The sequence below is a fragment of the Hoplias malabaricus genome, chromosome 5 (assembly GCF_029633855.1).
Source record: "Hoplias malabaricus isolate fHopMal1 chromosome 5, fHopMal1.hap1, whole genome shotgun sequence".
In the NCBI taxonomy this organism is placed as follows: domain Eukaryota; kingdom Metazoa; phylum Chordata; class Actinopteri; order Characiformes; family Erythrinidae; genus Hoplias; species Hoplias malabaricus.
In genome coordinates, this window is record NC_089804.1 from 55845392 (window position 1) to 55872009 (window position 26618).

The window sequence follows — 26618 nt, forward strand, 5'->3', positions numbered from 1 at the left end:
TTCACACACTCACTCAGTCACTCACACACTCACCCAGTCACTCACACCTGTGGACAGTTTCACACACTCACCCAATCACAAACACAAACTTTTGTCTGATATCCAAAGCAGTGACAAAGCAAACATTTGCTCTTTATTTTAATTCGCTATTCTACGGCATCAGATTTGTGCCAAAAAGAATCGCACAAAAATGGTTTGTTTTCACAGTATAATATTTAATGTTTTGCTTTAGACAGATAATTACCTCAATATCTACACTGACTGTCGGAGTGTGCAGGCATTTCGTCGTTTTAAAACAGTAAAGTACAGAGAGAATTCGTGTTTGTGTAAAGTTACTCACGCTTTAATGTTGAAATCTTTCCTGCCTCCGCTGCCGAACTTCAACGAGGTTAACGCATGCGCAGTCCAAAATGCCTCGGGCACTGAGTTGTCACTCAAAAACTCATTAGCCAATGAGAAGGCACCCTTGAGAAGGCCCGCCCACGCGAAAGCGTTGTGTCAAAAACTGCTCGCAAAACCCAGGGGATCAAGCGCGCGGAATTCAGAGAGCTCGCGCAGCGGCCGCACAAAACTCAGAGCACGCGCACGGAACTCAGAGCTCACGCACTAAAGCCATGGAGCACACAGGTCAGAGCTGGTTATTTTGTTTGCAAATTATGTTTTACGTTTGAGAATTTATTTGTGTGCGATTCTTTTTGGCACAAATCTGATTCCGTACTATTCCACCTTAAATACTACAGCAGTCTGAACAGTGCACAGCTCCTTATTAATGGAGATCTATGGGAAATAAAAAAATATAGGCGGAATCCCCTTTAAAATTGTGGTAAATGTGGTCCATTTCTGTGCATTTTTATTATTTGGAATTAATTTGGATTGAAATAATGTATTTGAACAGTAACAGAACATTGCTCTGAGGATTTGGTTTGCATTCAGAGAGAGCATCAGTGAGGTAAGGGGCTGGTGTTCCAATGGAGTTCTGTATCTTTAAAGAGCCCGAATGTATGGGATTTATCCACAGCTGAACTGCCCAGTGTTTATAAATGTTTGGGAAGAAGACAGGAGTTACACTCCTCTGGCCTGCCCTTGGCATTGGACACGGTGACCTCAGCTGTTTGTCCCAAAGCCATCTGCCTCAGTGTGGACACCTTAAAGCAGCTGAGCGTAACTGTTCTGAGGGGTGTTTCTAATCTTTTGCTTTTCTGGGAAGGGTGCAGTGCTCCCACTAGAGGGGGCTAGACTCAACCCCCCCGCCGCCCAACCACCACCACCGCTCACACCAATGTGCCTGCGCGCGTGTGTGTGTGTGTGTGCGTGCACGCGCTTGCATAACATCTGACACGCAATAACAGGCCCGGCACAGAGCCACCGTGCCCTCTCCAAAAATAGCAGGACCAGAGTCAGGTCTTTATTCCAGGCTCCGCGCTCTCCATTATGAACCGGTCATCGGCGGTGGCGCCCCCTCGCGGCTCTAAGGCGAGGCCCCGTTCTCACAGAGCACATGGTGAGTTATTTATGGAGCGGAGACGTGGACAAGGAGGAGGGTTTATGGTGGGGTTAGGGTTGGGGGCGTTGAAGGAAGCTGTGGGAAGCATGGCAGCCTGGTGGAGTTCGAGCTCAAAGCCAAATGCATTGTGTTTTCGAGGTAAACAAATGTAAAACGACGGCTCGCGCGCGTGCATTTGGCCGCGGTTCGTGGCATGCATCGAATGAGCTCGGGTTTGTTTAAGTCTGAGCTAATCCGGGCACAAGGCGAGTGGCGTTTGGTGAGTACATGCGCTCTGTTATTTTTTTTTTTTTTGCAATGCACACTCTCTCTCTCTCCCTCCCTCTCTCTCTCATACACACACACACACACACAGCTCTGGTCGTTAAGCACTGGGACAGATGCAGATAACTGCAGGATATCACATGTCCCCTCTGTTAGGTGGGGGTTTAAAGGGGTGGTCTACTCGAGGCACCTATTTCTTCTTTCTATATTTCCCCGAATAAGAAGAACGACACGCGTGAAGGAGCCCCGCGCTCTGCGGCTGGACGAGAATGGAGCGCGCCAAGGTGCAAGCTCGGAAACGCACGCGCTGCGAGAGCACAGGTGAGGCACGAGCCTATTCATGTTATCAGTATCAGGAGTAGTGTTATTGTAGGCATTTTATCACCTCTCACATTTACTGTGTTTTGAAGGAGGTCGAAGGCGCGCTGCTATTGGACGAGCCACACTTTGGGCTTGTTTTTGAAGCCTGTGACGTCACAGGCGCCTGTATTAGCCTATGGAATATCGTCGTTGTTTTTTGTTGTTGTGGTTCTTATCTTATACACGGTGCATGTCCAAAGGTGCACAGGAAGTGTAGACATCTCTTTTAATGAGAAAGGCGAGACACACATGAGCCTAAGGGCACCGTGCCCAAAGCCAGAAATCTGCCAGTGTGCTATGAACACTGTGGAACAGTGGAACCCTGTTCTCTGGCGCGAAGAAAGGGAGTGTTTGTGTTGGACTGTGATCCAGAGCTATTCACCCGACATCGGTTTCTGACCTCACTAGTGTTTATGTGGCTGAAGGCCATCAAATCTTCACAGCAGTGTTCGAACAAATAGCGTGAAGCCTTCTCCAAAGAGTAGAGGCTGTTACTGCAGCAGCAGTGGAACAAGCTGCCTGCTGTTACCCTTCATTTCAGAAGGAGTTGTGTCATGCGGTGGTGGTGTGTTAGTGTGTGTTGTGCTGGTGTAGAGTGGATCAGACACAGCAGTGCTGCTGGAGTTTTTAAACCCTGTGTCCACTCTCTGTCCACTCTGTGAGACACTCCTCCCTCGTTGGTCCACCTTGTAGATGTAAAGTCAGAGACAGTAGCTCATCTGTCGCTGCACAGTGTGTGTCGCTCATCCTCTAGTCCTTCATCAGTGACACAGGACGCTGTCGGCTGGATGTTTTTGGTCGGTGGACTGTTCTCAGGGGTTTAAAAACTCCAGCAGCACTGCTGTGTCTGATCCACTCTACACCAGCACAACACACACTAACACACCACCACCACGTCAGTGTCACTGCAGCGCTGAGAATGATCCAGCACAGGAACAGTACCAGCTTGTTGTAATGCTGTGGTTAACCAGTATATAATAACACACTGAATGTCTGAATATCACTCATTTAAACCCAGCTGAACAAAGCCAGGCCTGACTCCAGAGTTAATTAAGTGCTCATCCTCTCAGGAGCATGAAGAGAGGTTTTTGTTCTGGGACCCTCTGCTGGGATTGGGCTTCATTGTTGGCTCTTAATTTTGTATTGTGGTGTCCACCAAAGTTCTCCACGCGTGGGGAGCTAAGAGTGTGGAGCCATTCAGAGGAGGTTCCCAGTGTCTCTACATTTACCCTGTTGTTGTTTGTTGTTGAGTAGTGTGCAGTGTAGTTGGAGAGGTGGTTGTTTGGAGTACAAGGGCTGTGGTTTTGTGAAAATGTGCTAATCTACCATCTTCAAATGTCTCCCTCCCACCCCCCAAAGGTGTAGTGTGTTGTCCAGAGCTGGGCTGGGAGGGGGGGTGGATTTCAGTCTTGTCCTTGCCTTCTTCAGTGCATCCTCTGGTGTGGGGGTATTATACGCTACGTAATAAAATGCTAGTAAATCTGGGCAGAATGTTTTTGTGATTTAGTCTGTTACCAGGGTGTTTTGAGTTGGTGTAGTATTCTCAGTCCAGCGGTGACACTGAGGGGTTAAAACTCCAGCAGCACTGCTGTGTCTGATCCACTCTACACCAGCACAACACACACTAACACACCACCACCACGTCAGTGTCACTGCAGCGCTGAGAATGATCCACCACCACATCACACCTGCTCTGTGGGGGTCCTGAGCGCTGAGGAACAGGGGGAGAGGGGGGTAACAAAGTATGCAGAGCAATGGAGAGCTCCTGTATAATCAGAGGATTTGGTTATAAATGCTATGGTTGATTGGTTAATATTCATATTTATATTTATAGCAGTGTATTTGAGTTTGGGTCTTTCTGGTGTAGTATTGTGTTCCTGTCTGAGCTGGGAGTAGAACCCTAGTCTGTGTGAATATCTGTGTGTAGCGTCTGACAGTAGACCTTGGGTTAACCTGGTGAACTGGAAATGTAATGAGAAGCTCCAGGCTGTACAGAGACCTACAGAGACGCTGAGGCTGACTGACTGTTGACAACTGGCCGAGCAGGATTTGGCAGTTGAGTCAGTCATAGAACAGCGATCTGTTGCTAATCTTTGATAATTAAACATGTAGATATCAGATGTTAAAGGAAAACTAGGTAGTGTTTTTACCTTAAAATTACAGCTTCAACATTACTGTTATCCTTCACCGAGCTGTAATTCGGAGATTAGGTCCTCTGTTGTTGCTACTCTAGGCTCAGCACTGCAGAAAATGCACTATGTACCATGGTTTTCCTGCTGGTCAAAGGGTTTGAAACAGCAGCCTTCCTTTCTCAGACCCGCTTCTCCTACATTTAAGACACAGGTGCCCACAAGTGTACGTTTTCTCTGTTTCAGAATGTAATTGCGCAATTAATTTTGAAGTAAACATTATCTAATACTCACTTGTTCAGTGCATGTTGTAATTAATGTGTAAATCCGGAGGCCACCAACTCACACACTGTGAAACTAGACTCCCCCCCCCAATCAGTTTTCTGTGTGCTGCCCAAGTCAGAAAGCATGGGATAAAACGAGTTGTTCTTATTCTGCTCCGCTTCTGACGGCAAGTACAGAGAATTTAGATATGCCCCGCCCACTCGTTTGACACTGTCCAATCACAGCGCTGGACCTGAGTTTGTGAGAGCGCAAAAACGAGGTTAAATAAAACAGCAAAATATACACAGAGCACTGAGTAAAAACAAAGAAAACGAGAACGGAGAAGCAAGAGAACAGAGTGAAAACGGCTAAAAAGCAGAGCTTCTGCTCCTCGTTCCTCACTGCTGTGCGCTCGGGGTCGGGGTGAACAGCGAGCGGCTCATTGTCATTTAAAGGAACAGGTGCTGAAAGCGGGCGTTCTGAACAAGGCTGTTTACACAGGGGGAGAACACTGCTGTGGGGTTTGATCCTTGTGGTGTTTTGACTAAAGAAGGTCACATGTTTTATTAAGAACCAGATCTGTTTTCACTCGTAGAAAAGGTGAAGAGTTGGGGTTCAAATGCTACTCGCCACAGTTAATATTTCAACAGGCGACTGGCATTAGTCGTAGTGTCAGGAAGGAGACAAATCGTTCACTGCCCTAAACTCTCATCTGTACAGTCTCCAAGGCCTCTGGGGAATTTGCTAGTGGACTGTGACTAAGTGTCGGTTTACAGAGTGGTCTCTATGTACTGGGACAGGAGGGTCATTAAAACTGTGGACAGAGGCTGGGCAGAGTTCGCTAGATTCATTTGAGGATCTCTCTCCAGTGCTGGGTTAAGTTTGATCCTTATTAATGGTCATTATCCTGAAGAGAAAGTCCACAAGGGACCGCTGGGATTCACCCGTGCTTCTTCAGTGGAGCTGGGTTAATGATTATTCAGAACTAGTTGTTGTCTGTGAGAAAGCCATTAGAAAACAGCCTTTGTACACAGTGTCTGAGCTCATTGTTCAGACACTGAGAGGGACAGACTGTCCTCAGGCCAATCAGCAATCCCCCACACGGAGTAAGTCTTGTCCCCAAATCTCAAATCTTCAGGTCTGACCTCGGAACGTCAGATCGGATTTCATGGGACCTCCCTCGGCGTCCTCACACATGCGTTGTTATGACCACAGCCAGTTTATATGACTGTAGGCTGATCACACATTGGATAAGGTCAGCTTTAATTTTCTTATTTTTGCTGCTACCCCTTGTGTTCAAGTGTCCTCTTGCCCCTTACGGAGTTACGGAGTGTAGCGGTTAAAAACATCCCTTACGAAACGGGACAACCCTGATTCGTTGTCAGAACACAAACAAAAAAGAGCAGCGCTTCAGCTACAGTCTGCAGTGATATCAGAGGAGCTGCTGGACTTTAGTAGAAGAGTTCCACAATCATATATTATCACCCACCCCAGCTTTTTGTTTGAACCTTCGAGTTCCACCTTAAATGTAGCTGTAGCCACAGGTACTAGCGTGTAATTGCTTTCCCATTTAAGTCTGTAACAGTCAGACCTGTCACTACACTAATGACCAACTAATAACCAAACTAACTGCTTTCTGATTAGCTTATTATTATTATTGTACTGTAGCATAATGACGGGCGGCACGGTGGTGCAGCAGGTAATGTCGCAGTCACACAGCTCCAGCGACCTGTTGGTAGGTTGATTAGCGAATCAAAAGTGTGTGTGTGTGTGTGTGTGTGTTGCCCTGTGAAGGACTGGCGCCCCCTCCAGGGTGTATTCCTGCCTTGCGCCCAATGATTCCAGGTAGGCTCTGGACCCACCGCGACCCTGAATTGGATAAGGGTTATAGGTAATGAATGGATGGATGTAGCATAATGACACTTATCTGGTGATAATTAAAATTTCTATTAGTAGTTTGATCAGAGGAGGATGGATCCCCTTTGTGAGTCTTGGTGTCTCCCTCCAGCCTCGAGGGGGCATTTCCTTGCCACTGTCGCCTTCGGCTGCTCACATTGGGCTTTGGTTCTAATGATCTGTTCTGATACTAATCATGGAAAGCTGGTTTGTGACAACGTCAGTTGTAAAAAGTGCTATATGAATAAATTTGCTTTGATTTGATTGAAGGTGGAAGTTTTTTTTACCTAACCACTGAGACATCAGCTACTACTAATGATTGTTCTGAAGTAAAGGGACATAATGCACAGAAACTACATCAAACTAAGAAAATACACAAGTGATTAGTGTTTAAAGGAGAATAAAATGACATTTGTGGGTTTCTTTGGGTGCTGCGCAGCGTCCTGTCTGTGAACCACAAGGCAACAGAAAAATTAGTCAGTTTTAAGGGGAATATAGCCCTCCCCCTCTTTCCCAACAAGAACTGAGACACACACACCCTTAGGAAAAATGGAGGGGCAGACCTAAGTGGTGAAATGATACTCACCCATAGTCTACAAATCAGATTTATTTATAAAGGATATATTCTTCCCCTCTTCTCCACAGTGGAACACAGTTCTGTTTCTTAATGAAACGTCTGTGACCCGCTTTGGTCCAAACCCCACGAGCCCCACAGCAGTGTTCTCCCCCTGTGTAAACAGCCCTGTTCAGAACGCCCGCTTTCAGCACCTGTTCCTTTAAATGATAATGAGCCGCTCGCTGTTCACCCCGACCCCGAGCGCACAGCAGTGAGGAGCGAGTTTAACCTCGTCTTTGCGCTGCCTCATAAGCGCTGTGATTGGACAGACTCAGACGAGGGGGCGGGGCCATTCTAAAGTCTCTGCACTCTGCGTCAGAAGAGGAGCAGGATCAGAACGACTCGTTTTACTGGGGGGGTCTTGTTTCACAGTGTGTGGGTTGGTGGGCTCCAGATTCACACATTAATGTGAACATGCAATGAGCAAGTCATTTTTTTTTTCATTATTTGTGCCCTTATAAACAAAGAGGATTTGCTCGGAAGTATGAAAACCTTAGTGTTCTCCTGCAAGCGTGTTGAACTCCAAAACTGCAGTTTCAATAGATGTGGTAATCGCTCTTGAAGCTTGTTCTTTCTTCATCCTTCCAGCTTCGTAGCAACATGTGATTGGTTGAGACCTGCCTACAAGTTGGAACTGGCCATGAGTAAAAGAAAATAGACGACCGGGAACCAGCTGTTTCTTGTAGTGTTCAGTTTGTCGTAACTGTGCGGACTGAGCGTGAGCGTTTGATGGCCCCATTTCTTTTAAGCTCAGGTTGGTGAGATGAAGTGGAGATCCACCCCCAGGGCTTAGTCCACTCCTCACCGAGTTTACTTTTTAAGATCGACCCGCTGTCTAACTCAAACACACAAACACACTCAGTGGTCGGGCTGGACTTTCTGACGAACTCGTACCCACAGATTAGTGGCGATGTCTCACCAGGACAGTGGACTTACTCAGAATCCCCTGGAGAAGATCTGGGTTCCCTGGATGAGCAGTAAACTGAGCCGAAGACGAGGCTGTAAGCGATTTTTCTGAGAGGGTTTGTCTGGATCTTGTGCTGTTAAAAGTGTAGTTTGGAAATATTGCGGTTGTGCTTGATCCGCTAAAACATCACCAGTGTCTGTGTGTTTACAGGAACTGACAAACGTGATGCTACCACTGTTTTTAGAAGTGAATCACGTGTGTGTGTGTGTGTGTGTGTGTGTGTGTGTGTGTGTGTGTGTGTGTGTGTGTGTGTGAGAGAGAGAGTCTGGGTGAATGTGTGAGGATGGGCACCCTGTGCAGGGCATGTTCCTGCACTGCTCTCAGTGATTCTGGACCCACTGCGACCCTGATCAAGTTGTAGCACTTACAGAGAATGAATGAATATGGAGACTTTCTGTTTCTCCATTCATCACAAAACTTGTTAAAAACCCACAGAAATAGACACACGGCTTTGTTCTGATGGCGTAACATAGTTATTTCACCTTGATTTGTCTTCTCCTGAGTAATCAGATTAAAATTGTTAATTCTGCTGAAGTTCATTAGTGAAAAACGGACTATAACATCTTTTTTTTTTTTTTTAATCACAAACTTCTCGTGGGTGTGTAATGGGATGGTGTGGTGTGTTGTGTTTTGTTTGTGATTGGGTTTCGCCCCTGATTACTGAGCTTTTAGCTTTTGTTTCAGATCCAAAAAGAGTTCAGCTCACTCAGGTTCTTTGTTCTTTTTTGAGCTGATACTTTTAGGGCTGTGCGATACTCATGTTTCTGACAGGAGAGTTAGCACAAGGCTAATATGCTAATATGTGCTTCCATTTTGTTAAAAATTAAATAAAAGACAAAAATACTCCTGGCAATAAATAGGTGTTGGCTGATTGGTCTAAACTGTAAATTCGAATTTAAATATAATACGTGTCCAATAGGAAGTGGAACATTGGCTCCAATTACAGTTCGTAATGTCAGTGTGTTCCTGACTGTTTGAGTATCACGTGTAAACAGCGTGACTCGGACACAGACCGCGGGGACGTTAACCTCGAGGGATGCTCCAGAGAGCAATTTTTTGTAATACACACACACACACACACACACACATAAAGAACATTTTGTACACCAGGGGTGCACAACTCCAGTCCTGGAGAGCCAGTATCCAGCAAATTATAGTGATACCTCTGCTCACACCTGATTCAACTCGTCTGGTAATTGCCAGGTTTAAGGGGTGTGTTTTAGCAGAGCAATCATCAAACTTTGCTTCGCGTTGGTGGATTGGCGACTCAAAAGTGTCTGTAGGTGTGAGTGTGTCTCGCCCTGTGAAGGACTGGCGCCCCCTGCAGTGTGTGTTCCTGCCTTGCGCCCAGTGATTACGTGTAGGCTTCGGACATACCGTGACCAACATTTTGTCACTTGCTTTGATTTGATTTAGTTTAGGACACGGTGTACGTTCATTGAGACCTTGTATTAGTTCATGAACTTTGTAAAATGGTCATTTTCTATGAATTCTCATATTTTTCAAGAGCTATTGTTCTGCGTTTAGGTTTGTTTTATTAGAAAGAAAATATTTTTGCCATTTGTTTTGGTCTTTTTATGGCATTTGACTGACTTTAATCTGAATATAAATGTAATAAACTATAAAATGAATGCTGTTATTAACGAACCGCCAATTGTTAACACCGTTCCCTGTCTCTTTAGACTGACGTTTCACAGATAGATAAAGTACTTTCTTTATCCACAAGGGAAATGGCTGTGTTACAGCTTCAATGTTCACAAATGATGAAGCACAAAAGGAACATAATGCTAATAATGTATGGTGTAATGTATGTGATGTGCTGTGTGTATTAAACCCAGAGAAGGAGTCTCCACTTTGCTGGGACAGAGTGAGACATTGTATAAGGCTATTGCTGGGGGCAGGAATGATTTCCTGTGCTGAAGACTGACTGAACACACTCCATTATCTGTCCAGCAGATTGTGTAAGGGCTGTGCTGTGTTGTCCTTCTCTCCCCAGACATCTCTAGGTGCTCACAGAGCCAGTCGTCTATAGCGATTTGTTCAGTTTTTTCCAGTCTCTGTGTCCGCCGGCTCTTCCCCAACAGATCTTTCCAACAATGGACTGATAAAAGCAGCGCAACGTCCCGCTCGTGGGCTGTGTAATCATTGTTCTTGTCTCACCTCTGTTTCAGCGTCTGTTCCCCAGTTCACCAACTCCCCGACGATGATCGTGATGGTGGGATTACCAGCGAGAGGGAAAACCTACATCTCCAAAAAACTCACTCGCTACCTCAACTGGATCGGGGTCCCGACCAAAGGTCAGGCTTCAGTTACAGCAGAGAACTAATGGGTTAATGAGCTCATCTGAAAATTACAGCAGTGTTTAGTGGTTCTTAGTTCTTTTTGGAAATTCTGATGTTGAAATTTTACAGTATTTCGAAAATAACGTCGTAATATTTAGTGATATTTCAGTTTTTATTAAAATGGGAAAATGAATTTTCTCCATATTATGGGCTATATTTTTCTTTTATAAAATTTAAAAATGCATTCTTTAGACCAGTTACATTTGTCTGTGATTAAACCTCAGTAAACCATATCTAATTACATTTTAGAAGCCCTCGGGCTCACACACGCTGTTCCAGAAACCTCAGTGTACCTCAGCGGGATTCTTTATTCTCCAAATATTAATAGTATTTTATTCTCAAAGCATCACAATTGTACTTATTAAATATTGGGACAAAAAAAATGTACAACTTCATTCTTAAAATATTATGAATTCAGTCTTGAAAAAGTACAATTTTCTTGAAACAACATTAATTTATTCTCAAAACATTCCTCTCTAAATACTGCAAATTTATTCTAAAAATGAGCGGCGCAGGGGTGCAGCAGGTAGTGTCACAGTGGGTTCGAGTCTTACTCCGGGTGAGGAGTAAGTGTGGTGTGTTCTCTCTGTGTCTGCGTGGGTTTCCTCCGGGTGACTGTCTGTGAGGAGTGTGGTGTGTTCTCCCTGTGTCTGCGTGGGTTTCCTCCGGGTGACTGTCTGTGAGGAGTGTGGTGTGTTCTCCCTGTGTCTGCGTGGGTTTCCTCCGGGTGACTGTCTGTGAGGAGTGTGGTGTGTTCTCCCTGTGTCTGTGTGGGTTTCCTCCGGGTGACTGTCTGTGAGGAGTGTGGTGTGTTCTCCCTGTGTCTGCGTGAGTTTCCTCCGGGTGACCGTCTGTGAGGTGTGTGGTGTGTTCTCTCTGTGTCTGCATGGGTTTCCTCCGGGTGAGTGTCTGTGAGGATTGTGGTGTATTCTCCCTGTGTCTGCATGGGTTTCCTCTGGGTGAGTGTCTGTGAGGATTGTGGTGTGTTCTCCTTGTGTCTGCGTGGGTTTCCTCCGGATGACTGTCTGTGAGGAGTGTGGTGTGTTCTCCCTGTGTCTGCGTGGGTTTCCTCCGGGTGACTGTCTGTGAGGAGTGTGGCATGTTCTCTCTGTGTCTGCGTGGGTTTCCTCTGTGTCTGTGTGGGTTTGTGTGTGTGTGTGTGTGTGTCACCCTGTGAAGGGCTGGCGCCCCCTCCAGGGTGTTTTCCCGCCTAGTGCCCAATGATTCCAGGTAGGCTCTGGACCCACCGCTGCCCTGAACTGGATAAGGGTTACAGACAATGAATGAATGAATTCTAAAAATATTACAAATCTATTCTCAAAAGATTACAACTGTTTTCTTGAAATCTTGTATTTTATTGTTTTTGAACTGGCCCTTAAAGCATTGTTGTATAAAATGTACTTAGAATTATGCAGATCCTTTACAGCTATTAACACGAATATAATCTGCATTTGATATATTTTATTAGTTTTAAATACTTATATCTTCTCATATTTACAACAGTCTTCAACGTTGGACAGTACCGCAGGGAGGCCGTCCAGACCTACAAGAACTACGAGTTCTTCCGTCCCGACAATGAAGAAGCCATGAAGATCCGCAAGTAAATACACACTTCAGTTCACTGTGTTCTTCTTTTACACTCCATGGCCATAAGTTTGTAGACTCCTGTGAGTATTTTTAGTTCTGATTTGATTGTGATTAATTCTGGAGCAAATCCCCACTCCAACTTGTCCCAGTGATATTAGAGGGAGCTCCATTACTCCAGAGAACACAGTTCCACTGCTTCCCAGCCCAGTCCCGGAGGCTTTATAACCCCCACACCTTTCTAAATGTTTCAGAAGAAACACCAGGTTAATGGCTGTCTACCAGCTTCTGGCCATGACATGTGTTGAACATAATCCTCTCCTGTAGCGTGTTCTTTAGGGCACGGCGGTTCTTGGTGGTGTAATGTAAGCTGTGTGTGTTGTGTGTTTCAGAGCCTGTGCTCTCGCGGCGCTGAAGGATGTGTCGGTTTATTTCACTCAGGATCACGGCCAGGTGGCGGTGAGTGGACAATAACAGGGTGTTAAACAGTGTACAGTGTGTGTATGAGCTTGGTTTAGTGAAAAGTAAAAGCAGGACAGAGATGGTAATCTTTCTGTGGCTTTAATGCCTCATTCTCTCCAACCACTACAACAACATGATAATTCTCAGCGCTGCAGTGACACTGACGTGGTGGTGGTGTGTTAGTGTGTGTTGTGCTGGTGTAGAGTGGATCAGACACAGCAGTGCTGCTGGAGTTTTTAAACCCTGTCTCCACTCTCTGTCCTTTTTGTTAGACACATTTAACTCGCTGTGACTTCACAACCATGATAGGTCTTTAACTCTGTCTCCCCAGGTGTTTGATGCCACCAACACGACGAGAGAGCGGAGAGAGGTCATTCACTCCTTCGCCAAAGAGAACGGATACAAGGTCAGTGAGAGCGGACACACGATCTGACGTAGTTCAATAGAAATGATAGGGAGGGTTAAGTTAGTGAGCGTGGTTTGTTTATTCGTATTTGATTCAATGTGATTATAAGCTAATATAATCATTTTAAGCTCGTTTGATCAGTTCATGTTCACATTAATGTGTGAATCTGGAGCCCACCAACACACACATTGTGGAACAAGACCTCCCAGTCAGTTTACTGTGTGCTGCCTAAGTCTGAATATACGGGATAAAAAGCCGTTCTGATTCTGCTGAATGGAGAGGAAAGAGAACCGAGTGAAAACGGCTAAAAACCAGAGCTTCTGCTCCTCGCTCCTCACTGCTGTGCGCTCGGGGTCGGGGTGAACAGCGAGCGGCTCATTATCATTTAAAGGAACAGGTGCTGAAAGCGGGCGTTCTGAACAGGGGCTGTTTACACAGGGGGAGAACACTGCTGTGGGGCTCGTGGGGTTTGGACCAAAGCAGGTCACAGACGTTTCATTAAGAAACAGCACGGTGTTCCTCTGTGGAGACGAGGAGAACACATCCTCTATAAATAATTTAGCTTGATTCACTGTTTCTTTTCTAGGTGTTTTTCGTGGAGTCCATTTGCGATGACCCAGAAATCATTGCTGATAACATCAAGGTAACAGTAAGACTGTGTGCTCATGCTGTTATTCAGAGTCAGTAGAGTCCTGAAGTCATGCTGTGGTGGTTACATTTACAACATTTAACAGACGCTCTGTTCCAGAGCGACTCACAGAAGTGTTTAGTGTTCAGAATGTGTATCTCTGCCAGCACAATAAGTTAGATCTCAGGTGCTGTGAGACCAAAGGCCTGTGCTGATACCTAGAAAGAACAAAAACGTAGTAAGTGCAATACACAGCATCTACTCAGTCCTTAAACCTGGAAAGAAGTGAGTTAAGATTAGCTTAGATCAGTGGTCTATTAATGAAATCATTGGGAGTGGGTGCTTATTATTGAGTAGGATTTATAGGCAAAACAGAAAGGCTCATTAATAAAGAAATGCTAATTTCTTCAGGTTCCTTGCGCCCCACCTGCAATACCTACACGCCCCGCCCTTTGAGAAACGCTGGCTTAGATTAGTGCTCGCTTAAGTGGGACACAGAGACGGGCCTTCCGTCACGCCCGAATTCTGGGCCTAAGCTGGAGGTCTATGTGACAGAGATGAAAGGGAAGTCCCTGTTATTGTGCGCAGTGGTGAACACAACAGTTGAAATCCAGATAGAGTCAGTTTGGCTTTAGTAATGCTGTGGGTCATTTCTCTGCTCCAATCTCCTCTCTCCTTGCAGCAAGTGAAGCTGAGCAGCCCTGACTACATCAACTGTGATAAAGAGGAGGCTGTGGAGGATTTTCTGAAGAGAATCGAGTGTTACAAAATCACCTACGTTCCTCTGGACGATGACAGAGACCGGTCAGACACGGCACACAACACATTCTAATAACAGACTATTTGTTATTGTTATTATTGTGTCATATTGCTGATTTAATAAAAGGGTTTAACTCTCTCTCTCTCTCTCTCTCTCTCTCAGGAGTCTGTCTTATATAAAGATCTTTAACGTGGGGAGCAGGTACCTGGTGAATCAAGTTCAGGATCATATTCAGAGCAGAATCGTTTATTATCTGATGAATATTCATGTGACTCAGCGCTCAATCTACCTCTGTCGCCATGGGGAGAGTGAGCTGAACCTGCTCGGACGCATTGGGGGGGATTCAGGTCTCTCCACCCGGGGAAACAAGGTACACAACACAGGGGATTATGGGTAGTTTGGACACCCCTGGTCAGACGAATAGTGTATAGAAATAGACGAATAGAAATATCCACTATACATTACTACATTAATACTATGTACATTTTACCTACTGTGAATTATTCAGAATCTGATATTAATTATTCATTATTGACTCATTAATTATTCAGTAAATATTAGGAATTATTCTGTTTTTTATTTGATTTATTCAGTATAAACACTACTTATTTTTTTAGTATCTGCTACAAATTGTTTTAAAACGACAAATTCAGTATTTACCCTTCATTTTGAGTAATTCAGTAACTCGTCTGAATGATTGCTGTAATGTTATGAAACAAATGTATAATTTCTGTAGTGTTTATAGTGAACTATAAAGTTTAATATTAAAATATATCTTTCTAACACTACTCTATACTTCAGGATTACTCAGATATTGGGCTCCAGTCGGTTTGATTTTGGTTTCTTTGGTTTCCAGTCTTGAGCTTGTAAAGGTTTCCAGTCTCTCAGAGGAGAGGAGGTGTCATTTAAATCACTCTACCAAAGTGGGTAGGAGTTAGCTGCAGGTTGATTCAAGACAAGACACAAGTCAAAATGACAAAAAGAGAGAAAAACTAAACAAAAAACAGGAAGTCAAACACAAACCAAAGTGATTATCAAAAGACCAAACTGTGTCCAAAGCCAGGAAGTCAGTAGAAGAATTAAATCACGCTCAGAACTGCAGATTGAGGTCTAAAAATACTTCACAACCTACTGCACAAAACAATGAGCTTATAATTGGATACAGGTCAGGACATTAAACTTGTATTCTGGTGAGCGACCTCTGGTGGTTTGGAGAAGTAGCAGCTTGGGACTGAAATAGAGCGACCTCTGGTGGTTTGGAGGAGAACTAGCCTGGGCAGATGGGACATCAGTAGAGCTCATACTCCAGGTGTACTCCAGATATTAGTTAGAAACATGTGTGCGTTCAACTAAGATATAATTATGTGTTCAATTGTTAATTTCCCTTCAAACTCTAGACAGCCTACAGATATGAAATATGTCACACAAACATAAACTAGAAACCCATCTTCCACCGTTGAAGCCTGGCACCTGCGTGAGCTCCTGGAGGTGGAGATGTGGGAATGTAGATTGTGGAAGATCTCGGAGGTTCTTGGTCAGTTTTGATGTGAATTTTCATTCCAGTTTAATTCTTTTTTTAAATCTCATTCAGTTTGCTGCTGCTCTGGGGAAGTATATCCGCAGTCAATGCATTCCTGACTTGAAGATCTGGACGAGCCACATGAAGAGAACCATCCAGACGGCGGAGGCAGTGGGGGTCTCATACGAGCAGTGGAAAGCTCTCAATGAGATTGACGCTGTGAGTTCCAGCACATAACACAGTTCAGCCACACCATGCGTTCACAATAATAATAAGAAAGATATATACAATTGTTTTATTAAAAAGAACACAGTGACTAGTACACTTTATATACAAGAACAATTAGAGCAAAATTAATCCGATCATGTTTTCATGAATTATCAAGCCCTGTGTTGAGTGTCATTTGTCCAGGTGTATGTAATTGTAACTACAAACGAAAACACACACAGTTCCTGCTGGTGTGGGTCTCCTCTTGTTCAGGGATGCAGTAGTGCCCCCTTGTGGAGAATTTTCTATGAGCCCAACACACAGAAATAAGGGTCTGCATTATCATTCAGATTGTGAGCTGGTGACGGAGCAGATTCATGAAGAATGTCACAGCCATGCGAGTTTCCACCCAAACTCCCCCAGCACACACCATCATCAACCCTGTCTTGTTTGAACTTCTGCTAATACGGTGTCCCTGGGCAGTGCAGAAAACCAGAGGAGTGCGCAGACTGCTCATGTCCTTCAGTTGGAGGGGAATCTGACCCATCCAGAGAGAGCAGTCAGTTGTGTTCTTTTACGACTCGCAGCTTGGGACGGCTGAGACCTCTCCAGGGATCGAACCGGCGATCTCCTAAATTTAGTTTTCAATGACTAGAGGCTTGTCCAAGCCCGGAGTTTAGTGTGGTCTCTGGATAAAGTGAGCTCATGACAAAGGTGTTTCGGAGACTCTCAGGTGATGAGTGACTGCCTGCATGTGACTGCATACAGAATCAGCTGATTACTTTATGTAGAGCATAACTGTATGGTGTTCTCACTCTCTCGCTCTCTCTCTCTCTCTGTAGGGAGTGTGTGAGGAGATGACGTACGAGGAGATTCAGGAACATTATCCAGAGGAGTTTGCACTTAGAGATCAGGATAAATATCGCTACCGTTATCCCAAAGGGGAGGTGAGTGAGTGACAGGGTGAGTGTGTGAGGTACTGGGTTCTTTGTGTCCAGTGACTCCAGGGGAGACTCCAGTCCCACCACTGCCCTGAACAGCATCACATAGTTACAGTAAATGAATGAATGAAATATATTTGTAGTAAATAATGATAACCCCGCCCCTTTGTTCTCCCTCTGTCACTCCACCTCTCTCTCAGTCGTATGAGGACCTTGTTCAGAGGTTAGAGCCAGTGATTATGGAGCTGGAGAGACAGGAGAACGTTCTGGTGGTGTGTCACCAGGCCGTGATGCGATGTCTTCTCGCCTACTTCCTCGACAAGAGTGCAGGTGAAGTATTAGGACGTGTAGGCCTTCAGGGTTAAAGGTTGGACTTGAATGCAGCTCATGGTACTCATTGGTTACGTACCAACAACAAAATACGAGAGAGAGGAAACTCTCTCCGGCCAGTCTCCTTGGACTAGCATTCATCAAATTTCCTACATCACAGAATCTGGGACTAACTTAAAAGAATAGAAAACAACAAGAAATCTAAAGACTTTGGATATCACTGTTGTCCAATAAAGAACCTGTATCTCCAAATAGTAACTTGAAAAAAACTTCTTAATTTTCAGTGGAAATTAATGTAAAAAGATCTTCTTCAGAGTAATTTTGGAGCATTTCTATTTCTTTCTTCGTCATGAAATGTTCACACAGTGTGAAGGACAGCTGCTGTGTTCAAATGATGTAAACTAAACATCCACAAACATGGAGATACATTTTTGTATTTGGACAGCGATAATAATTAAGCACTCAGCCATAACAATGAATTTTTTTTTTTCCCCCTACTGACCACTACCTCTTTCCTCCTCTTTAGATGAGCTGCCATACTTGAAGTGTCCTCTGCACACGGTGCTTAAACTCACTCCTGTTGCCTACGGTAAGTCCCTTTGTGTTATAATGGTGTTTTTTTATTATATGCCAAAAAATAAGGGTTTACACCTTTGAGATTCCAGAGTAGGAAGCGGCTACAAATAAAAAAATACGTATTACATAATGCTACATAAAAGAAACCAGAAATACAGCAGTGTGTTGTTGAGCATAGTACTTTAATTTGCGAACACATGACACAACTGGATCTTGCACTTTCAGTGTTTATTAATTATTTTTGTTAATTATTATATAAATTTCTTAATAAATTGTTGGGTAAAGAATGATAAAGTATGATAAATTCAAGTTTATTTACTAAATAGATACATGAACCTAAGTAGCAGCTTACACAACACTCTTTAGAGGACATGGTTTTCATTTCAGACATTATTTCCTGAAATACTGACACACACCAGCTACAACTGTTTACTCCTACATACAGTTACAGCACCGAAATACTGACGCACACCAGCTACAGCCGTTTACTCCTACATACAGTTACAGCACCGAAATACTGACGCACACCAGCTACAGCCGTTTACTCCTACATACAGTTCCAGCACCGAAATACTGACACACACCAGCTACAGCCGTTTACTTCTCCATACAGTTACAGCGCCGAAATACTGACGCACACCAGCTACAGCCGTTTACTCCTACATACAGTTACAGCACCGAAATACTGACGCACACCAGCTACAGCCGTTTACTCCTACATACAGTTCCAGCACCGAAATACTGACACACACCAGCTACAGCCATTTACTCCTACATACAGTTACAGCACTGAAATACTGAAACACACCAGCTACAGCCGTTTACTCCTACATACAGTTACAGATCTGAAATACTGACGCACACCAGCTACAGCCGGTTACTCCTACATACAGTTACAGCACTGAAATACTGACGCACACCAGCTACAGCCGTTTACTCCTACATACAGTTACAGCACTGAAATACTGACACACACCAGCTACAGCCGTTTACTCCTACATACAGTTACAGCACCGAAATACTGACACACACCAGCTACAGCCGTTTACTCCTGCATACAGTTACAGCACTGAAATACTGACACACCAGCTAAAGCTGTTTACTCCTACATACAGTTACAGCACCAAAATACTGACACACACCAACTACAGCCGTTTACTCCTACATACAGTTGCAGCACTGAAATACTGACACACACCAGCTACAGCCGTTTACTCCTACATACAGTTACAGCACTGAAATACTGACACATACCAGCTACAGCCATTTACTCCTACATAGTTACAGCACTGAAATACTGACGCACACTAGCTAGAGCCGTTTACTCCTACATACAGTTACAGCACTGAAATACTGACACACCAGCTAAAGCTGTTTACTCCTACATACAGTTACAGCACCAAAATACTGACACACACCAACTACAGCCGTTTACTCCTACATACAGTTACAGCACCGAAATACTGACACACATCAGCTACAGCTGTTTACTTTTTTATATATAAAGAAGAAGACTTCTCTGCAGACACCCATCTGACACAGTATTATTTTATTCTAATATAGACACAGTGCCACCCAGCATGAGTTTGCTAGGAGCTTAACTGGGTTTCCCAAAAGTAAGGAGAGAGAAAAGAAAGTAAACACCCTTATTAAAAAATGGTGATCCAAATTTAGACATGTGCTGTTGGGCAAGGGAGAACAATGGCCTAACAGGTTTAGCTGTTCCCTTACAACTTTTGTCTAAAATTGGATTACCATTCTTTGTGTGTGTTTCCATTCCCTTATGTCTCTATACTTCGGGGGCACCCTGCGTGGATATTAAAATAACCTTGTTCTGCACACGCTGTTCCTCAGTGCTCTTCTTTTCCCGCAGGCTGCAAAGTCGAGTCGGTGTTTTTGAATGTTGAAGCTGTGAACACGCACCGAGATAAACCCGTGGTGAGTTCAGTACTTTTGTAAAAGCATGTTTACAGGAAGGTCAGTACAATACTGAGGTGAACAATACAGTTATTGTTGTACAGTACTGGCTGAAATAATAAGAACGTTTTTTTTTTTTTTCACACTAACGGGTAAATCTGGTTTTTAAAATAAGTCATTTGTTTTCAACACCAAAATGTAGCAGTGTTCATGAGAGTGGTTCTTATCCAATCAGAGAGGGGAATGAAAGAGATAGTAGAGAGGCAGATGGAGACAGAGAGGAAAAGAGGTTCACATCAAATCCTATTCTTTATGGAAGTTTTTTTTTTTTTTTATTCCAAATTTATTTGGCATAAATGATAATGTGAGCGTAATGTCATGACAAATATCTAAGTGTTATCTAGGACCATGTATTTTCATGTGATTTCTGAACAGAGATGCTGTGTTCTGCAGGTTTCAGTGGAAAAATGTAGGACACAAAGCCTGCATTCATCATTCTGTGTGTGGTGTGTGTGTGTGTGTGTACTCTATAAGTGTATAAAAGAGTAAATGAAATGTGGTGAATCCCTGCCAAACCCTCAAAGAATATATTCCCTAGCCTATGACCACAGGACATTAAAAGGCACTTATTTATGTTTTCTTGTATTCAGTTTCCCTGAAATAAGCTTATAATACGTATATATATATATGGATTTAGACCCCAAAATAAAATCTTAATTCATTTCCACACGACTCTTTTTCAGTGTCTCTTCAACCACTAGACTTAAGCAGAATGTATGTTACTGTGCCTTTAAGATATATGCAAATTAAATTTGTTCTCACAGTGGGATTCGGTGAAAAAGCAGCACAAGCTGAAATGCACAGAACAAAGTATTCCTTACAGAATGAAAATAACACAATTCAGCCGTTCCTCTTGGAAGTGTTGTTCCTTTGGAGAGCTTCAATGGTCTTTAGATTTCAAACACATCAGGAACAACACAACGTTTATTTGGTTTGCCGCATTTTCCACTCCAGTAACTCTGCTACAGACTCTTGGCAGGGACAACACTCCAAATAACATCCTCAGTAAAGTAGGTGTAATATGCTCATGGTTGTGACATCACAACCACCATGACAAAAAAATAAATTCCATATATGGCCTGTAGGGGCAGGTGAAGGTATGTTATGCGCCACACATTTAATGTTTACAAAGCTGTGCACCCTGTATTATTTTGTAATAAATTTCATTATTATTTATTATTTACAAGTAGTAATGAAACATATTTTGCCATGGTATGGACTCTTTAAAAAGACTAGAAAAAAATTCTAGTGTAATTAACATAATGGGGGTGAAAACACCCTTAAACACATCAGTGAGTTTTCATTCAAACCCAAAACTTCCCTCTCCATCAGAGTGAACCACCTCAGTGTGTGTCATCTCCGTATCGCCACGGTCGCGTCCAGCCAATGGCCAGTCCCGCTCCAACAAAAGCCCCTTGCCTCCAAGACCTGGGCCTGACCGAGCTTAGTCTGGAGGTACAGCCTTCAAAGGGGTGGAATATTATCAGTAATATTTATAACCCTCGAGACTTATTCAGGCTAATCAACACTAACCCTCAGACTCTAATCCCCAATCTGACTGTGATAATCCACGTTAAACTGCTAATCTGAGTCTTTCTGTCACTCACAAATGCACTGTAAAGAGGTTAATGGTAAAAGTTTAAGAGTGAAATCACTACTAATACCAGCTGCACATATCAATTGGTTGGATTTAACATAAAATAATTACAACTGACAAAACTAAAGACTATATCTATTTCTGGGCATTGGTAAGTTTGTTGGTTGTACTATGTACCTACATCTAAATCTTTCAGTGTTCACTTCAGTTACTCAGCTTTTTATATTTGTGTTTGATGGATTATTATGTGCTACATGGTAGAATATTTGTAAAAAAAAATTCCTTATGTGTAAACATATTTGGCAATAAAGCTGATTCTAATTTTGGAGAAAAAAAATGAAGCTGTGGCTAATAATGTGGCTGACTCACACCAGCTTTAATTAAATTTGTCCTAATTTTTTATTAAATTGAATTGTTTTAAAGATTTTAAAGATACTTGGCTCTACACTTGGCTATAAATGGCTCTTTTACATATTAGTATAGTACTTAAACTGATCATGTAGTTCTGTTATTCTCCTTTTACTTCCCAAACAGTGTTAGCACAGAAAAAACTTAGCCACCGCTAAGCTAACCATCTCCATAGCAACAGTGAAAGACAATCAGGGGAAAACAATAACCAGTGTCGTAGTGAATGGTAAATGCACCTAAATGCCGTTTACGTTCGTATTTAAATATGAAATGCTGATTAACACACATTGTTTTCAGCGGTGTTCTTTCAGTGGTTCCCCCATTTGTAGATGAGAAGATATTTCCAAGTGACATGGGTTCTCATTTCTCATTCATTTTCCTTTCTTCACTACCCCCGCAATAGCTCTGCACCCCCACTAGGAGGACTCATCCTCCACTATAAGAACCACAGCTTTAACAGTTTAAAGTTTTAATCACTCTTATCACGATCTTAGCAATTTATTCTGGCCCAGGTCTAGCGCAAAACTCCCATTTTCATGGGCCACTTGAAGTATAAAAATTATTGATGGCATTTGAGCAAACGGCTCCAGTTTCCCACAAGAGGGACACAACACCACCAAAGCAGGAGTCATTTTTGCCTCACTTCTGGTTTGCCTCAGCCAACAGAGTCATATCTTTCACATAAGTGGGCTAGATTTATTATGTGAAGTGTGAAATAAGCATTTGTAATGGACCACTTGTGGTTCACGTACTTTGACAGCACCTACAGTGGATCAGCAGTGCTGCTACCTGGGAATGTTGTTGTAGGACCTTCTGGCAAGTCATGGCAGTGGTTTAAGATTGGATACTAGGACTGTATTGTTGTGGGTTTTATAGGTGGTATTTGGATATTCGAGATATTTCAGCAGTTATGTGGACTGGCCTTCCCAGTGTCAAAGATTTTCTTAAAGTGCATGGACCCGATAATTGCAATTAATTCGGTGTCCTTAAATTGAACACTAATACCACTGAACAATGTAAATCCTCTAAAAATTGCTGCATGAAGCCCAGACAGGGTTCTGGTCATCATTAGGCTTTTAATTGTATGAGTATCCTTAATCAAAGTATAAATGATACAAATCTGAATGTAAAGTCAGTTTTATTTTTGTGAATATCCTGTTTTTTTTTTCCCAGAATGTCAATGTGGACAGAGACACAGAAGACGCTCTTCTGACAGTTCCTGAACACATCTAGAGATTAAAACACTGACAGTGGATGCTGGCCATTTTTACACATCCCTGACCCAGTTTGGACATCGGTAGTAATTACAGTGATTCGTGATGTAAATCCATCCAATTTTATAATGCTTTGGAGGAGCTGTAAGTTGTGACTAATTAGGAAACTGAATCAAAACAAGGGAAGACACTGAACCAAAACACTGGAAGCCATGTTTAGAAGATATTAGGATGAAGATGTCAGAACTTACCCCTCATGTTGGTGTTTGAAGGAAGTTGGAACTGTCAGATTTACACACTAACACCAAATGTAGTCAATCAGCCAACTCAGGAAAATGTTATTGCTCAAAATGTCTCACCGATGTCTCGGGAGAAACAGCATCAGAATAAAAGGAGACATGAATCACTTCTGTCCAGATGACGATGATACAGTTTTGTCCAGCATCAGAGCTGAGTGGCACTGAGTCCAGCATGAGACGTCATTGAGACATCCACTCTAACTCAGGAGACACCTGGGACATTCCTGGACTCTTTCTTTCAGGAGAAACATCTGAGCAACAAGAAACACAAGCTACTGTCTCCACCATCTCTCCATCTGACTTCAGTGATGTGCAGGAGACTACAGAGATTTTAAGAAGGTACAGAAATCTAAAGGAGGAACTACTGAGAAATTAAGGGGTAGCTACATAGATTTTAAAAAGACAATACAGAGATATTAAGGACGACCATCCTAGATTTTTTTATGGAGATTTTAAGGAGGAACTATGGAGATTTTAAGGATGAAATACAGAGATATTTAGGAGGCACTACTGCGATAATAAGGAAGAACTAAAGAGGTTTTAAGGAGGAACTACAGTGATTTTAAGGAGGCACTACTAAGGTATTAAGGAGGAACTACATATTTTAAGGTGGATCTACAGATATTAAGGAAATATTTGCTTGTATTCCTTTGCGATTGGATGGGTCTCTGGGTGTGATGACAAACTTAATTAGAATATTGATTGGGTTTATTTAAGGTAAAAGTGTACATTTGAGTTCATACACACACCTCCCTTCTACACTTTAAAAGAAGAATTCATTCAATTTCAGGGGAAAAGATGTAAACACAGTAGTGTTTAGGGGCGAAGTGGTTGATTGTAGAGTCATTTGTGGGCACACTTTTCTTTCCAGTCATGGTGAATGGAACCAGACGTCTTCCAAATCCAGCATTTTATTCACCCTCAGGCATCCTCAGCGCATCATAAGCACGTCGGACATTTCCGTGAGGAGGTTTATGGACGTCCAGTTCCGTTCACTAGCGCTGTGAAATATTGACTCTGTAAATTTCTCTAGAATCAAACATCTCTCGATATATTGTTTAACCATTTAATCATGCAGATATCTAATAGATCAGTTTAATTTCCCATTGATCTCACAAACCATAGACTAGTACCTTGGAGCAACACAAGGAAACATGGTCAAAACTAACCAATCTCTATTCTATGGTGCTTTCTCTTTGTCCTGTAACACACAGGACACGAAACTAAAGCATGAGCCATAAATATACCTCTCTGACTGTAGCTAACGTAGACCTGGATGAGTATTTATGTCTAGATTGTGTTTATTGCATTTATCCAATCTGTATTTGTGAAGTAGATAAATATTTGAAGAGAGTTAAAGGAGTAATCGGTCATATTCTACCACCAAAAAACTAGCAAACAATGTTAATGAATGTTCGTCCATTCATTTTCTGTAAGTACTTCGTCCTGGTCATGGTCAGAGTGGGTTCAGAGTCCAGTCAGGATCATTGGACCCCAGACAAGAACTCACTCACACCTGTGAGTTAATCACATTATGCTCCATAGAGTGGGTCCACGACATGAGACCAGCATTGAAACCATATTTAAAAAAAGGTGTAGTACAGAATCTCTGAAACATCCAGGCCACCAGGTGTCAGTACAATGACTGCTGATGGCGTGAAGAAGAAATGACTGGTTGCTCCTTTAATAAATAACTGGTTACACACTGCAGGGCTTTGTTTAGCCCCATGGGCTACAAGATTATTAGTGTAGTTTAATTTACACAAGTACTTGAAGAGATTTCAAGTTGTAGAGTAATTGTACGTTGTACACGAATCAGCCGTAACATTCAAATGACCTCCTTTCATTTACTGTCCATTCTCCCAGCTCCACTGACCACACAGCTGTTGCTCTGCATACTTTTAGACCCCTTTAGTCCCGTGTCACTGATGAAGGACTAGAGGACGGCCGACACACACTGTGCAGCGACAGATGAGCTACTGTCTCTGACTCTACATCTACAAGGTGGACCAACGAGGGAGGCGTGTCTCACAGAGTGGACAGAGAGTGGACACAGGGTTTAAAAACTCCAGCAGCACTGCTGTGTCTGATCCACTCTACACCAGCACAACACACACTAACACACCACCACCACGTCAGTGTCACTGCAGCGCTGAGAATGATCCACCACCACATCACACCTGCTCTGTGGGGGTCCTGAGCGCTGAGGAACGGGGGAAGGGGGGAACAAAGTATGCAGAGCAACAAGTGGACAGTCTAATTGAAGAACTACAAAGTGCTCCTGTGTGGAAATGGGGAATGAGTAGAAACAAGGAGGTGTTTTTAATGTTCTGGCTGATCAGGTTATATTATAAAGGTAGCTGTGTTCTTCCTGGTTTAAAGTGTATTTGCATCCAAAATGAATTAAACGCTCATAAAACAGTAGCAATCGCATGTTATTCGTCACAAATATGAAATACCATTCATCTTAAACAATCCTGGTACTTCTTGGCTGTTAGATGTGGTGTGTCTTTTGTTAAATTTGAAAGAAGTAATAGTTAAAACAGTAAGAAATGCAGGAAACCGCCTTTTTGAATGTAAAAAAAACAATGTGTTGGAAAGCGTACCCTGAACGAAGGACCTTAAATAATACACTCTGAGGCCAGACGTTATTTTGGATCCCTGTTTGTCCACAAGTTCTTTGCGTATGTAGTGTATAAATCAGGGGGGTGTTCCTCTTATGCTGCTGTAACAGCTTCTCCTCCTCCGTGAAGGCTTTAAACAAGACGCTGGAACCTTGCTGTGAGGATTTGAAGGTGTTCAGCCTCATAAACAGGTGCCGTTAGGATCATGTGCCATGGCTGAATAATCACGTAGAGTAGTTAAATGATTATAGTGGGTGTTTACAAACGTTCAGCAGCCTCTGACTGTGTCTGTTTCTGTTCATTTTGTGATGTCATGGATCCAGACGTCTGGAGCTCGAGTGTGATTTAATGAGACTGAGATTGTACTGAAAATGTAATGGTGACGTGATTATAACGTCGCTTTCTGGAAAGAAAATCATTGCACCTCAGAAAACTCTACCTTTCCAGGTGATGGGGGAAACGTGTGAATAATTAACTGTGTGAAATAATCACAAATATATAATTCAAATGAATCTTGGAGTAATTCTGTCGGTCGGTTCCTTGAGAATGTTTCAAATTATGTCCGAAAATCAAGTGGAAATACAATGTTTTTTTTTTTCTACAAGGTGTTTGCGTGAGCTACAGAAATGCCGTGATGTAATGAAGTGTGTTCCGAATGTGTATTAATGCACAACTGTGTTCGAAGGGTAGTGTACTAGCCATGTTTCTGGAAAAGTGGGGACATTTTATGAAACGTTAATAAAA

The 26618-nt window shown here is 43.0% G+C and overlaps 1 protein-coding gene across 4 annotated transcripts; it reads left to right on the forward strand.

Moving 5' to 3' along the window:
- Positions 1-1569: 1569 nt before the first annotated feature.
- LOC136696203 (6-phosphofructo-2-kinase/fructose-2,6-bisphosphatase-like) lies at positions 1570-26618 on the forward strand. 4 transcript variants are annotated; one of them, XM_066670392.1, is made up of 16 exons: positions 1570-1763; positions 1925-2089; positions 10172-10297; positions 11846-11942; positions 12319-12385; positions 12720-12794; positions 13381-13437; positions 14105-14226; positions 14345-14552; positions 15774-15920; positions 16751-16855; positions 17050-17179; positions 17706-17768; positions 19629-19693; positions 21065-21187; positions 22911-26618. In XM_066670392.1, exons 2-16 carry the CDS (start codon positions 2038-2040, stop codon positions 22968-22970), a joined length of 1497 nt encoding a protein of 498 aa, XP_066526489.1. In that variant the 5' UTR covers positions 1570-1763; positions 1925-2037; the 3' UTR covers positions 22971-26618. The 4 variants fall into 4 exon arrangements, with proteins under 4 accessions (XP_066526489.1, XP_066526491.1, XP_066526488.1 ...); XM_066670394.1 differs by lacking the exon at positions 21065-21187 and having other exon boundaries at positions 1991-2089; XM_066670391.1 differs by lacking the exons at positions 1570-1763; positions 1925-2089 and adding an exon at positions 7903-8034.

Bases quoted from the DNA above. Each gene is read 5' to 3' on its own strand.
- LOC136696203 (XM_066670391.1), top strand. From the start codon at position 7,944: ATGTCTCACCAGGACAGTGGACTTACTCAGAATCCCCTGGAGAAGATC. The intron at 17,180-17,705 runs GTGAAGTATTAG...CCTCCTCTTTAG, and splicing joins CTTCCTCGACAAGAGTGCAG to ATGAGCTGCCATACTTGAAG. The intron at 17,769-19,628 runs GTAAGTCCCTTT...CTTTTCCCGCAG, and splicing joins ACTCACTCCTGTTGCCTACG to GCTGCAAAGTCGAGTCGGTG.